This window comes from Cygnus atratus, chromosome 2, assembly GCF_013377495.2.
Source record: "Cygnus atratus isolate AKBS03 ecotype Queensland, Australia chromosome 2, CAtr_DNAZoo_HiC_assembly, whole genome shotgun sequence".
In the NCBI taxonomy this organism is placed as follows: Eukaryota; Metazoa; Chordata; class Aves; order Anseriformes; family Anatidae; genus Cygnus; species Cygnus atratus.
Window position 1 is genome coordinate 156967940 of NC_066363.1, and position 15404 is coordinate 156983343.

The 15404-nt window shown below is 53.7% G+C and overlaps 1 protein-coding gene across 2 annotated transcripts in view; it reads right to left on the reverse strand.

The window, feature by feature from the left end:
* Positions 1-7938: 7938 nt before the first annotated feature.
* Positions 7939-15404, reverse strand: part of PTP4A3 (protein tyrosine phosphatase 4A3) — a 36133-nt gene continuing 28667 nt past the window's right edge. The window contains exons 2-7 of one of the 2 annotated variants that reach the window (XM_035561688.2): positions 14347-14873; positions 14063-14201; positions 12570-12662; positions 9296-9426; positions 8641-8715; positions 7939-8139 (exon numbers count right to left, since the gene is read on the reverse strand). In XM_035561688.2, coding sequence (XP_035417581.1) covers positions 8022-8139; positions 8641-8715; positions 9296-9426; positions 12570-12662; positions 14063-14167 — 522 coding nt within the window. In that variant the 5' untranslated portion in view covers positions 14168-14201; positions 14347-14873 and the 3' untranslated portion in view covers positions 7939-8021. Of the gene's footprint in view, positions 8140-8640; positions 8716-9295; positions 9427-12569; positions 12663-14062; positions 14874-15404 lie in introns of both variants that reach the window. The other variant, XM_050708472.1, reaches the window with a different exon arrangement.

Here is a 15404-nt window from a genome sequence, read left to right on the forward strand (position 1 = left end):
TCCCTCACGAGTCTCCAGTATCGACTCTTGACTTGATATCTGCTGACTGGAGAGTTGGGGATGAGACCACGCGATGGATGCCCACCTTGAGCTGGCTGGATCTCACTGATTTTGGTGCTGGCATGACTGAAGGCTCTGAGATATGTGGTTTTGGTAGGCTCACAGGTACCCACTCCTCCACCGAGGAGGTGCGAGTTGGGAAGAGATGCCAGGACCCACGAGTGACCAACCCAGACCCTTCCAAACACCCCAATTTGCTGGGCTTCTGTCATGCTCCTCTTGAGGACGGGTGCATGGAGAGGCACCAGCCTGGCCTGGAGCAGAGTTGGGGGCTGGCCTGCAAAGGGGTGCATGATTTTTGGCGACGGAGGGCGAGGAGGAATGCAGGCAGGTAGGAGACAGCATGTACGGGCAGGAGCGCGGGCGGGTGTTCCTCCAGCACACATGCTTGCATTCAAGAAGTCCCCCTGGCCCTTCTGGTGGGGAGGCAAGGCAGCAATTAGGCTGATTGAAGGCCCAGTTGCTTATTGCACAAACCTGGAGGCAGTGCCCCTTGCAGCTGCCTGGTTCAAAGCGGGTGGGGAGATAAAGATCTGCCTTGCAGAGCGCTTGGGGAGCGCTGGGGCGAACCAAGGACATCTTTGGCTACAGTGCCCCGGTGTGATCTGACCTGCAATTCTCCCTTCTTGCAAGCTGGCATCTTGCTGAAAAGCCTCCCTGAGCCTACAGCAGTGCAAGGGGACTTTCCTCCCCCCTTCCCTGCTTACCCCACCCAAACCCCTGTAATTACTCAGGAGCTCACACAATTAACGTCAGCCTTCCTTCCTTACCAGTCTGTTCTTGCAAACTCATGTTCCTTGGCCTCCATGGAGCCTCCAGTCTTTGCCTTCCTGCCTTGGCCATGGGGGGCAGAGTGGAAAACCCAGCTGGTTTCATGAGCAAAGCCTGGTTTTGCTCCCCATGGCTGGTCTCTGCCCATGGTGAAGCACTGAGCAGGTCTTACATGGGTGAGGTGTGAGCAGTGTCTCTTCTAGGTGGACTCTCATGTGTCCAACAAAGGTTGAGCTGTGGTCTACTGGACATACTGCTTAGAATCCTAAGATGGCTTGGGTTGGAAGGGATGTTAAAGATCATCTAGTTCCAACCCCCAGCCATAGGCAAGGATGCCACCCACTAGATCAGGTTGCCCAAGGCCTCATCCAGCCTGGCCTTTGACATCTCCAGGGATGGGGCATCCACAACCTCTCTGGGCACCTATTCCCGTGCCTCACCTTCCTCTGAGTGAAGAATTTCTTCAGAATGTCTTTCCTTTACCTGCTGTTGTTACTGGCCTTGTAAGAACGTGGTGATGTTGGGAGCTCTCATGCTCTGTGGGGTGTAATCAATCCCTGGATTCAAATTATTGGGGCAGAGAGGTGGACAAATGGTCCTTACAAGCCCTGTTTCAAACAGTTCAATCATCAAGACCAATTCTGAGCCATTAGTCTGGCAGAGGAAGTGTAAGGAAAACTGATGACACTCCTTGAAGTAGTAATGTCAGCACCCACCTTGCAGCAGCTTCCTGTGCAGTGAGCCCCGGGCCTGTGCTCCCTGCCCTAACTGGGGCTGAGGCCAGTGGGGGTTTGCCCTTTGCAGAGCTTTGCAGAGCACAGCACTCACTGGAGAGGGTCAAAACTTTTCCTGGGCCTGCTGGCCCTGCTGAGATATAGTGGTCCAGAGCAGGGCTACGAAGCTGGTGAAGGGCCTGGAGCACAAGTCCTGTGAGGAGCAGCTGAGGGAACTGGGGTTGTTTAGTCTGGAGAAGAGGAGGCTCAGGGGAGACCTTATTGCTCTCTACAGCTACCTGAAAGGAAGGTGTGGGGAGCTGGGGGTCAGCCTCTTCTCACAGGTAACCAGTGATAGGACTAGAGGGAATGGCCTCAAGTTGCTCCAGGGGAGGTTCAGGTTAGAAATGAGGAGACATTTCTTCTCAGAAAGAGCAGTCAGGCATTGGGACAGGTTGCCCAGGGAGGTGGTGGAGTCACCGTCCCTGGGGGTGTTCAAGGAAAGGTTGGACATGGTGCTTGGGGACATGGTTTAATGGGTGACGGTGGTGGTAGGGGGGTGGTTGGACCAGATGATCTTGGAGGTCTTTTCCAACCTTAATGAGTCTATGATTCTAAAGCCCACCTCTTCTGCTGCTCAACTGATACATCATAGTGACTGGGTTCCTCAAGGAGTCCCCATGGGCATAGCTGAGAGGTTTAGAGTTGGGCCTGGATGGTGAGAGTGGGCATGTAAAACCCATTTAATCTCTTCCAAAGCTCCTTTCCAAGCAGGCCCGTCCTGCGGAAAACATTACGAGTCCTGACCATTTCAGTCTTTTCCCTCTCCCAGTCGAGGGAAGATATTTTCCCATAAAAAACACATTCCAGTTCTTGCAGCAATGCTGAGATATCCATCATGTCTCTGAGTGCCCATGTCATACCTAGCTCAGTTATCTCAGCAGTTTTAATTTGTTCATTGTGTCCTGAGCCTGGAGAGGAGCTGGGCTGACCACAGCTGACCCCAGAGCATTAGCATGGCTTGGGATAAAGATCACATAGTGGAGGTCATCCTCCTGTCCTGAACTTGGATGGGGCAAAACACAAGCTCTGTTCTTAAACTCCTCCAAGGGCTTGGACACCATGGCCTCCCTGCAAAAGTCCTCTTCTTGCCAGCAGACAGCCTGCCCAGACATCCAGCCTGCCTCCTCTTTGATGGTGTGCTGACCAGTCCACCCAGTCTGCCTTCCTGGGTGGACTGAGGTCAACACAACTGGTGTTGCTCAACTGGAAGATGCTGCCTCAAGCCTTCAGTCGCAGTGGCTGCTCTCCACCCAGTAGATTTAGCTGTTCAACTGGTCTATAATGGGAGAAGAAGAAAGGGAGAAGCAGCCACCACATCTCCAGCTGCAGTCCCTGCCCAGGCTCCCAACCCATGCCAGGTCATGCAGGTGGGTGATGGTTATTTGGGAGCTGGTTCCTCCCATTGCTGCTTCTTTATAGGGCCCAGAGAGGCCAGTCATCATTGATCCAAGTATTTGGTGTTTCTGGTACAAGGGCTACTCGCTGCACAGGTGACCTGAAGGGTTTTGCACAGTATGGCTTAGTAGCTATGGTCCTTTGGGGTCTCAACCAGCACCATCAGGTGGTCAGCTTTGCTACCCTACAGCCTTGCCCAGATCTTTCTATATGGGATAAGGCATCTCTGGACCTTTAAGCATCAGTAGCAACAGCATTTGTCCAACTCCATCAGCTGAGACATGCTAGGCACTGGATCAGGGCATGTGTGTGGGCTTTCCTTATGCCAATTATTTGAAGATGAGGCGGATACCTACAAACCATGACATGCTTTGGCAATCGAGCATGTAATTAATCGAGCATGTAATTAATCGAGCATGTGCTCCAGGGTCTCAGTAGGTCACAGTAGGTCCTACCCTTTCCCAGCCACCTCCGTTATCCATCCTGGGAGCCCTGAGAAAAGGGGAGGGGGATGAGACAGGTAAAAATATCCCAGGGAATGGAGCTGGGACACATTTGAGGGGGACAAGAGACGGTTGAAGATGTCAGCCAAGGACCCCAATACACCCTCCTTGTGCATCCCTCCACCGACCCCAGCAGTACTGCAGCACACAGGAATGTACAAAACAGTGAAACGCTTTTTATTTCGCCGCTGCTGGAGTGAAACCACTGTAATTTCACAAAACTCAAAAAAAAAAAAAAGTGATAACTAAAAGGCATACATTTTTTTTCCTTTTTACAGAAGACATAAGTAAACAGACAAGTTTCTTTTTTAAAATGGTTATAAAGTGTCGAGATCCTATACCTTATCTGCATATTTAAAGTGACGCCATCTGATACAAAAAGCATTGGGTATAATAACTTAGCTATGGCTCAGACTGAAAAAAAAAAAAAAAAAACCATCTGGGCTTAATCTACATACTACTACGATTGCCCACGGAGTTAAAAAGGAAAATATGCAGTCCTTTGTTACACAGAAAGAAACAGTGGGGAAGTCGCGGGTTTATTTGGAGATTGTCGTCTAAAGGGAAGCCGAGTGCGGCGAAATGCCCCCCTCCCCAGGAATGTCTGCTGGGGCCTGTGAGTGGGATCATAATGGGCCCGTGACCCCCACTGTGTAAAGAAATTGGCCCCATTTTTCTTCCACCAGCCAGCATCCCATCCAAAGCCACCCACTGAACTGCACCTACCCTGCCCGCTGGAAGGAAATGAGATAGAAGCCCCTGGAAACTGCATGGAAGTCACGAATCTCCCCGGGTGCTTCCCCACTGGGACCAATAAAAAAAAAACAACAAACAAACCCAAGAAAAATAAAATAAAATAAATTGACTCGTTCTGTTGTAGATAGAGCAAGACCCTTTGCATCCTTGGAGAATCTGTTACTCATAACCTCATCCAATGCTCTCAGCCCAAGCTGCAAGACTCAGAATATGAATTTAGAAATACAAAGACTGCCACCAGACCTTTCCTAAACAAAGATCTACCCATTTTTAATGGCCACGTTGTCCTCCTTCCAACCATGAATTCCTGCTCAGATTTATGCCCTGTATGACGTTCAGCCATGATTTACTCCTGGGCAAAGCCTACGAGCTCTTAGCTTGATGGTTTTGCCATCACTTGGGTCTCTGGAGACCTTGCGGGTGGTTTGGAGATGAGTCCCTGCGGATGCTGGACAGATGGGGGGTTTCCATGGAGGGGGGATAGGGGTGCAGAAGGCTAAAACCCAATTTGTGCCTTTGCCTCTGCAGATAAGGGCAGGCTAACGTGGTTTGCTTGCAGCCAAAGCCACAGGGTGTGCATTCCCTATGACTTCTGCAAGATCCGGGGGAGACAACTGAAGCAGCAACAGAACTGGTAAACGTGTCAGATTTTCTACATCTCTCCTTTCAACATGTCTCAGCATCTGAGGTGAAACAGGGATTAGATTACCGTAAAGAGGGACCCCAAAATCAGCCCAAGCTATGAGCGCCTGGTCACTCAGGACTTGCTCAGGCACTGCAAGTCTACTGAGCTCCAACTTTCCCTGTTACTGTCCTGAGACATGGAAAGAATTGGGTTCTTTGAGATTTCTTACCCAAAACCCAATTGGAAGACCCTTCCATTCCCATAGCCTGTTGTTTCTGTAACTGGCTCTGTGCTGGCTCTGAGGAGCTGGTACCTCAGAAGTAGGAGCCCAAGTCCCAAAAAAAAAAAAAAAAAAAAAAAAAGACGTTCCAAACATTTGGCAGTCCAACATGGAGAAACCTCGGAGAGGTTTCAAACCCTCCATGCAAGGGTGGCAGCTCCTGGGTGTCCTGCCCACGGAGCAGCATGTGGGAGGTGACAGCAAGTTCCGGGATGGGCAAACACATCCATTCAAAAAGAAAAAAAGAAAAAAGGACAAAAAAGGGAAAAAAGAAGAAAAAAGTAGGGCAATTAAAGCAGCATGGTTTCTTTCGCAGTGACTCACAAAACTGGAGGACATCAAGGCTTTGCTCTGCCAGCCAGGGGTGCTCAGGATTTAGCCACGTGGATTTTTCCAGGTCAAGGACTGCTCTTAACACTAAAATCTCCCTATTTTTAAGGTGTTGGGTGGATGCTACCTGAAGCGAAGAAGCGCCGCCAAGCCTGTCCCCCTGCGTTACCCCCAAAATCTTGCCCCAGGCAATCTGGCGTGCAATGCTCCTGTGAGCATGGGTGAGAACATTTCTCCTCCCTTTGCCAGGGCAGAAACACCTCTGTGCCCTCAGTGGTGGTTCCCAGTCTTATCCTAAACCTTCCACAGGTCCAAGGGGGATTGGGGCCACCCTGGTTGCAGTGCCGAGCCCCCTCCTAACACCTTCAGGGACGAAGCGGCACCTATTTTAGCAGCAGGACGTGATCGGGAAAATCAGCAGGAATGGGCTGGTGACCTACTGAGAGGGATCAGGCCCTTTTATCAGCCTGCTTTATCACCCTTCAACCACCACCGCCTTCCCCGTGAGATGTGGGCACCGACAGCCTGGAAAGGGGTAGAGAAACTCAAGGGATTGTGGGCTGTCCCACCCCATGTTCTGTCCCACCCCAAGGGACCACTTTGCTTGGCCCCACGAATGTCCCCAGGAGGGGAGCTACGTGCCATGGGTTGGGGCTGGCTCTCAGCAGGAGAGCAGGAGTGGTGCTGGCAAGCGCTCCAAGGTCATCCTTGGTCATCTCCACGTCTGGTGGCACAAAGCCATCCCCTATCCCTCTGCAGGTACCTGAGGTGTCTAACCAGCCTTCATCGCTGCTTATCCCAAGAGACTAACCCTCTGAAGCAATTATTTCCGGATTGTCTGCATTTCAGAAGGCCCACAAACCTCTGGACATGCCCAACAAACCTTTGGAGATGCCCAACACAGGGCGCTGAAGGCATCTCCAGTTGGGTAGATCAAAACCATGAGATGCTGGATGACCAGCCCACCTCGCCCCAACATCTTTGGCTCTCTGCAGCTGACGGGTGGGCAACTGCAAGCCCACAGAAGCCCTGGAGCATCCCTTGGGGCCACATGTACGCCCTGGTGACAGCGCTGAGGATGAGCCTGGGGGGCTGTGGGTCACCTCCTGGGCTCTGCAGGGCAGCGATGGGAGAAAGAAAGGCCAGAGGACGTGCGGAAGACAAACTTTTTTTTTTTCCTTTAATTAGCAAATCTCTTCTTACCCTCATCAAAAGAAAAAAAAAACACCCCCGTGCCCCCTATGTGCCCACCGCTCCCGCTGCTGCAAGCGTTCAAAGGCAGAAAGGTGAGAGATGTTTCACGTCCCGGCTCGGGGACAGCTCTGCACACACCCCATGGCACGCACCAAGGTTTTTTGGGGTGCCAAGCGCACACGGTGCAGATGCCACGGGGGAGGAGGGGGGAAAGGCAGGTGCAAAATTTGGTGACGCGCTCTTGCCAGGAGCACTCCAAATCCCCCAGGAAAGCTGCAGCCTGGCACTTCGGCCAGCAAACTCAGTGCTGGAGGATGTGGATGTGCCCCAAGATACACTTTGTGTTCCCAGGGCATCACTGGCAGAATTTGGGTTTGCTCCGTGGCTTGGGGATGCAATAGGAAAGATGCTGAGCACACGCTCGGTGCTGCAGCATCGTTGTGAGCTCAGCTGGGGGGACATGGGGAGAGAGAAACCACCACCCTCTACTTTGAGTTTGGAAGCTATAAATAAGAGCACCCCGCACCTGGAGGGACCCAGCGCTGACCCTGCGTCCCCAAAAGCTGGGTGCCTCAAAGCCCTGCCACAATCCCCGAATTTCCTGGTGCCCCTGCCTTTGCTGCAGCCCTGCGGGACCCGGAGGGGCAGCAAGCCCCCCGCAAGCCCCACAGGGAGTTGGTGATGGAGAAGGGGGCAGGAGAAAGGGAATGGTGCTGGGGGGACTTCGCTCAGCCTTTCCCATGGCCATAGGGCCAGCACCATGCTACGAGCCCCCTTCTTCCCTCCCTGCCATCACCACCTTTATCCCTGCTGCTGCAGCCCTTATTTTTAGGGAAGAGGTGGGAAAGGGTTTTTTTTTGGGGTGCCCCAGCCCTCCTGCTCCCCATCCCTCCTTGGCTGGCACAGCCCGGCCTGCATCCCCCCAAAACCAAGTGCCCCCATGCCCATCCATCCCTCCTCACGCCGGGACTTGCTCTCAGTGCAACAAGAGGGGAAAGGGAGGAGGAAGAGGAGGAGGAAGGCGACAAAGAACCGGCACCACGGGAACTCATTGCCTGGTAGCGCCAAGAGTCAAAGGGCAGCCCCGCCTTCCCTCCTCGGGGCTGTGGCTGGACCGAGCATCCTTTTTTGGGGGGGATTCGGCAAGGTGAGCGTGCTCCGGGTGCCGGCACACATCGGGGGTGCTCCATGTCCCCCAAAACCCCAACCCCTATTAGCTGGGTCCGCGAGCGGGGCAGTGCGTGGGGTGCGCGGGGCTGGGAGGAGAGAGGGGGATGCGTGCGAGTGCCCGGGTGTTTGTGTGCACGGGTTTTGGCAAGAGGTCGTTGAGGTTACATGATGCAGCATTTGTTCTTGTGGTTATGAGGGTCCTTAAATCGGAGTCTCTGCTTTGGTCGGTATTTTTCCAAGTACGTCAGCTGCTTGCTGTTGATGGCTCCTCTGCGCTTCCTGCGGGCAATGAGAAGAGAGGGGTTGGCGCGGGGCGAGACCCTTCCAAACCCACCCACTGTGGGGCAAAAATCCCCTGTCTGGAGCCATAATTTGGGATTTTGGAGGATGAGGTGCACCCTGCAGGGATGTCGATGGGGACAAACCCCAGCAGTGGCACCAGGTCCCATCAGTGCAAGCTCTTTGCAAGTGCCCTGGGCTGCTCTGCGAGGGCACGGAGGCTGATTTGTTTGGAGTCACCCTAAAATCCTGCGCTGTGGTACAACATGCTGGAACAGCCTCCTGTAACAGAAACCTCCAAAAAGCTGAGCTGCACCAGATCTTTCTATTCCCTTGGAGCAGGGCTGCTTTCTCCCTCCTTGGAGACCTTCAGAAGCCACCAAGACATGCTCCTGGGCACCCTGCTTGAGCAGGGGCTGGACCAGATGGCCCCAGACGTCCCTTCCCACCCCAACCAGCCTGGGGTTTACGTGCTGAAACGCCGCTCGCTGGGACACTTACTGTCGGATGAACTGGATGGCGTCTTCGTACTTCATCCCGCTCTCGATCAAGGCCAGCGCGACGAGGACAGGAGCGCTGAAAGGCAACGGCAGGACGGTCACCTCCCTGCCACACAGCCCAAATCCAGGAGCTCATGTCCTGTCCTGGGGTGGTGGCACCGTGGGGACCACAGGGCTGTAACAGTGGTTTTGTGGGCAGTCGCCAGCACCGGATTTTAATTTGTAAATTAAAATTTACAGCTGCAAGCGCTGCCCCAAAGAGTGGCTGATCCTGGAGGTCAAACCCACAGGATGGAGCTGGCAGCTTTTTGCTGCTCTTTTCACGAGCGGAAGGATTTCGGAAGCCAATCTTTGTACAAGCAGATACAAATGTACATGCAGAACACAGCCCCGACCTGCAGCAGGGGCTCCTGGTCTCAGTGGAAGGACTGCAAGAAGATTACAAAAGCAAAACCAGTGCTGGGCGCCCGCAGCACAGCACTGAGCATCCCCAGTACCCCTGGTACCCAAAATTAGGAGGCAAGAAGAGCAAGGAGGAGCTCAGGCAGCAGCACATCACTGCCTATTCCCACCATCTCCGCTGCTGCAAAATCCCTGCTAAAAAGGGGACAGGACTGGGGAAGCAGGGAGGTTTTTCGTGCTGGGCTCTGACTTACCGCCCCAAGCCGGCCACGCAGTGCACGGCCACGCAGCAGCCGGGGTCTTCGCAGAACTTGGTCTTGAGCAAGTTGAGCCAGTCTTCCACGATCTTGCTGGGAGGAGGCGCTCCGTCATCGAACGGCCAGTCCTGCGGGAACGGGGGAAGAGAAAACCACCGTCAGATCCCCGCGGGGAAAGCCAGAGGGAATTGCTTTTATCCTGGGGAGATGCTGTGTGCTGGGAATTGAGCTCAGGGTGCAGCTAGCTGGGGATAGGAGTGGGTTTGGGGTTTTGCAGCACTGCTTTGGCTCAGGGTTTGTGGGTGGATGGTGTTAGGCTCAGGGTCTTCCATTTAGGAAGAGGCTCATCCTTCAGAAGCACCTATACGACCTCCAGCGTGGTCCTGTCCCCACGTCCGCCTGCCTCCAGAGCCCATTGCCTGCCTCCTCCAAGCTCATTTGGGGTTTCACTCAAACACATTTGCATTTGGCAGCCGCCATCCGGATGCCTGCGCCGAGCTGGGGGCAGCTGCAAGCCACATCCTTCCCCTCACCAGCACACCCAGTGCCAGGAGGACAAAGCCACTTTGCAGGAAATTTAACAAAGGTGATCAGGAGACAGCCAACATCTCCCACTTCCAAAATTCAGCTTGCTGTAGAAAGGCGAGGACAAAGCAAATACACAGCCTGGGAAGGATGCTCGGGACATCTGGGAGGCTGCTGCTTTGGGGGCCCCCTCCGCAGCTCTAGCAGAAGCTGAAGGGCTCTGTCCTTCCAGAAGGAGACCCTTCAAACGGGTCCATTTAAATAGCATCCTTACAGAAAGGCTATTTAGGAAAAAAAAAAAAAAAGGATAATTGATTTTCCAAAAGGCTGCTGGGGGCAAGAGCCAAATGGCATGCTTTGCTCTCTCTCTCGCTGCCACATCGTGTCCCTGGCCATCAGAAAGGGTCCTCGAGCTGCACAGACTCCACATCAGGCCTTGGTGATGAAGCAGGTAAAATGGGTGCTGCATTAAGCATCCCCCACCCAGGCTCTGCTACTGGGGGGAAAAAGCATCCTCCTCCTTGCCTTCGAATGCTGCAGAGTTTTGGGAAAGGGATGGTCTCTCCCCATGGGCACTGGCAGCCACTTGGGGTTGCACATCGCTCCCAAAATGAGGACATTTCTATCCCAAAATGTTTTTTCTTGGCAGGAGGAAAGTGGGTTGTGAGGCAGGGATGGGCAGGAGAGCTTCACTTGGATGGGATGAAGAGAAATTTGAGCAGTGGGAAGCATGGGGCCAGAATCATCGTGGCTTGATGATATCTATAGATATAATTTATACCTACAGATATCTCTCTATGTAAGATGTATCTGTCATGTCCTATAGGATATCGTAGATCTAGGATGTAGATACCATTCTATATAGGACATATCTTACAGAGAGAGACAGCGATATCCCGCATGTAGGATGCATATGTAGGGCACAGTCTCTCCTGTCTTACAGATCAAATTCTGCCTTTTACCCCATTTGTGGCTGGAGTCCTCCAGGCTGAGGTTCTGTACCTAGGAAATAGGTATCTCTCTCTATAAGATATAGGTATATACAGGATATAGGTATATATAGGATACGTATCTCCCTACATCTAGAATGTATCTTATACAAAGGATGCATTTGTATCTATCTATACATATATCTTACATATAGCATATATGTCTATATATAGGATGTCTTATATCTAGGATATATATATACTGACATCTTGGATATCCCTTATATCTAGGGTATATCTATACTGATATCCAGGATATCCCTTATATCTAGGATATATCTGATATCTAGAATATCCTTATATCTAGAATATATCTATACTGATATCTAGGATATCCGTTATATCTAGGGTATATCTATATTGATATTTAGGATGTCCCTTATATTTAGGGTATATCTATACTGATATTTAGGATGTCCCTTATACCAGACCCTTCCCAACAGGGAGAAAACCCTCGCGTTTCAGCTGGAGAAAGGCTGGAGCCCACCAAAAACCACATGCCTGCTCTGCGAAGGGCAGGATGGGGGTGCCCCACATCCCCCCAAAAGCTCCTTTGCGGTTTTTCTCCCATTCCTCACTGCCCCACGAGGCTGAGAAGCGGCTCCCAGCTCACCTGGCACTGACGGTGCCAAATCCCCGGCACGGCAATCCCGCCTGACATCACCTCCAATTATTTATCAGCGAGATACAGCCTGGGAACTGCCAGCTCAGCATCCTTGCCTTTCTTCTCCTCACTGCTCGCTCCCCTTGATTCCCCAGGAAAAAAAAAAAAAAAACAGCAAAAAAGTCTCCCGATTCCTGATCCCCCTTTGATAAGGTAACGCCAAGGGTAACGGGAACGACGTGCACCTTCCACGTGGGCTCGGTGGCTCTCGTGGCTGCTTCCAAGCCCCAGCGCCGGGCAGCGCAGGCAGCTGCGGGCTCGGCTGCATGAGTCACAGTTTCGGCTGCGTGGGCACTGCTTTCTTTTTTTAAAGCACCAGCCCAATTTCAGCCCGACGCCGGCAAGCGGGGAGCTCGCCCGCCTCTGCCCGAGGCCCAAGTTGGGCTTCGAACCCTGCCTTCAAGCTCCGGGGCAAGCACGATCTCTGCCGAAGGAGGGATGCTGAGCAGACCCAGGGGACGGGGTTTGGTGCTCAGCTTTGGAAATTATTCTCATCTCTCTCCTCCTGGGCATCACGGTAAAGCAAACGCCTGGATTGCTGCAGGCTGGTTTCAAAGCAAGCTGAGTTTCTCCTGTTCGGAGCTTTTCCCCTCCGCCGACCAAGGAAAGCCTGTGATTTTTCATTTATTTTGAAAAGAATTTCCCCCCACTTGTTCAAACACTCCCTGTGCCGGCTGCGGGGGGAGCTTTGCTGCAGAAATCCCGTTCGAGCTCAGTGGGAAGCCTCAGTTGCGTGGCAGGGAGCCTGCAGCTCAGACAACACAACAAAACCTCCAAAGGCTTCTGCTGTCCCTTGGAAAGGCAGCAATGGCCCCAAACCCACAAACCTCTCCCTCGCCACCCCCTATATCCATCCCAAACACAGCCCAGATACTTCCAGCTTTCCCAGCAAGGAGCTTGTTCATTTTTAAGCCCCCCTTCGTGCACAGACACGAAGCAGAGATGCTGAGTATAAAGCATCGCTGTCTGGTGCTACCCTATGGGACCGGGGGGACCCCGAGCTCCTGCGTGTCCCCCCGTGGAGCCTCATTGCTTTTTGCACCCGTGGGACGTGGGGGACACGGATGGAGGTGCCCCTCCAGCGCCCACCTACCATGACGGTGATGCCGTCCTTCTCCAGGGGGGTCTTGTCGTAGGTCACTTCGCACACTCGCACAACCGTGGTGGCACCGTACTTCTTCAGATCCTGGGGAGGAAAGGAGACGAGGGGGTCTTACAATGGGCAGAGCTGGAAAAATCCTGCTGGGTTGCACCCTGGTTATCCCCAACGTGGCTGAGCCCTGTGATGACCACACGGACCCACAAATCCCCTAAAACTGCATCATGCCCACTTCTCTGGATGCTCGAGCAGAAATTCCCATGGTCTGCTTGGCCTGGGAAGGAAACATTAAAACAAATCCCAAGGAAACTTTAAACCCCAGGGCACCAAACCCCTCGCGTGGGCATGGGGCTGGATTTTTTATCCCGAGTGCCAATGGAGCCATTTAATTTTAAAGCCACGAGGGTATTTGGAAACACATTGAATTCCCCATGTAAGCACCCAAGACAAAGACCAGGACCACAAAATAGGAGGACTAAAAGATCAGGACTAAAATAGCGCCTGAGGTCCCAGCACCAAGACCAAAACCCACAGCATGGGACATGATGCAGAGCTGCAACGGATGCCCCAAAGAAAAATCCCCAAAAAAGAGACAAACGCAACAAAAGAGGTGTTATTGGTGTTCAGCAAGGTTTAAACTCCCCTTGCAGAAGCGCGTGGAGATGGATGAGGGCTTGGCGCATCCCTCTGAACGCACTCAGCATCTTGCCCGGGGCTTCTTTGGGACTGACGAAGGCATTTTGCTGCCGTAACCCGTGAGTTAATTACTCGAACGCGCTGCGGGCACGCCGGGACTTGGGCTCCTTCCAGCCGGGCTTAGCACCCATGGCACGGCTTGCCCCTGGATTACGTGCCGGCGTATCAGCCCCGGCTGGGCGCCGCCTGAGATCATCCCGGTGCCTGCTCGTGGCGGGCCGGGGGCTCGGATGATCCCGCTGATCCCTTCCCAGCACGCGGCGGCCAAACCGCGGCGAATCCCCCTGCGCTCAGCCAAAAATCGCAGCGGCTGGAAGGAAGGGGAATTTTGCCACCAGTATGGGGTGGCTGTGCCGGGTTTCTCCCTCGCGTTCACACGCGTCCCTGGTGCTCACGTGTTTTTTTGGGTATGGGGGAGTTTCCTGCTCTCTCAGAGGCACTGGGAAATTTGGGGTGGGAAATCCTTTATTGAGGTGCCAGGGAGGTGGCGTGCATTTGCGCATCTCGCTGCAAAGCTCCCGAGGTAACGTTTTGCTGGAGCTGGCCGGGGATGCAATGGGGTTGGCGAAGCTCTGACAAACCCCGTACTCGGGGTCCTCCAAAATATCCTGCCCTAAAAAGCTGGTGATGACAAGGACCTCATCCGGGATGCCATCGGGGCTGGGGGGTACCAACAGGATTGTGCCGGTGTCCTATGGATGAGCTACCCCACGATCCATCCCCATTGCATCCCAATGAGCCGACTGCAGCTTTAACCCCAAAAAGTGCAACGGGACCACGATCCTTCTTACCTCCAAGAAGGTGCTGAGTGTGGCGTTGGTGGGGTTGTGGGTGATGAGGAACCTCATGTTTTTGTAGCAGACCTCCACCGGCGCAGGGCGGTTCATCCGGGCCATGGTGGGATGGGAGGACGGTGACGCAGAGGTGATGCTGATGGCGGCAGGGGGAAAAAACCCAAGAAAAGCGTGGCGTGGAGGGGAAAAGAAAACCCAACACCCCTCTGCGCTTAAAAAACAAACAAACAAAAACAAAACAAAACAAAAAAAAAACAAAACAAAAAAAAACAAAAAAACACCAAAAACAGGATCGAGAACTCAATGTACAAACGTTGTGCAAATAATCCCAGCTCCTGGGAGCGCGCCGGCTTCCTCGACACACCGCAAGCCCCCCCCGGGGTGAAAGCCAAACGGTAGTAATAATATTAATGATAATAATAATAATAATAATTACAAAAAAAAAAAAAAAATCCCTTTGCTGTAGTGTCGGCGTCCTCGGCGTGTGCAATGGCGAGCGGCTGTCGCCTCCGGTGCCGCGCTCTAGAAAGGCCTCTGCGTATGGGGATGGTGGTGGCACGGCGGTGGCCCCGTCACGTTACCCCATCGGGGTATGTGGAGTACTTGGGGGCGGCAAGGGGGGCCGGGAGCCTACGGGGCGGCGGCGGCGGCGGCGGCCGGCAGCGGTGCCTGGTTCGGGCAATCCATGCACGGGAGCCTTGAATGGTTAAATCCGAAGGTCGGGACGCCGGGCGAGGCGAGGCGGCCGGGGGCTGCAGTGCTCAAAGCTGCTTCTCGGCACCTCCATAAATCCCGGCGGAGAGCGAGGCTGTTAAGGGGAGGGAAAGTAAAACGCAGAGGTCAGGGCAGCCCCGTGAGTCAAACCAAAGGAACCCCTGGCACTGCCCTCCGTGTCTCCAAAAGATTCAGGGTGGATGGGATGGGGATGTGGAGCTAAGACCCTATTTGCATCAAGTGGATGGAGCTCACAGCCCTAATGGCTTGCACCAGAACCTGCGTCCCCATTGAGCATCCCCAGCCTCAGCCTGCTCCGACGGTCGGGGTCAGGGGTGCAAGGAGGAGGATGAGGAGGCTCCGAGGTGGTGAAGGGCGAGGGGGTCCTGGCGTTCCTGCCCCACGGGTGCGGGCTGTGCCGGCCGGCACGTGCTCGCCCCAATCCCTGCGCAGCCGCCTGCCTTTTTACGCAACTCGGCAGCGTTTTCGTAACCGCCCTGGCAGCACCCCCGTGGGGGCGGCGTGTCGGGGCAGCACCCTGATTTCTCACCCATCCCGTCCCTCCGGACCTTACCCGAGCGTCCTGGCAACCTCGGCACCGTGCACAACGCGCCCAGCCTGCCCC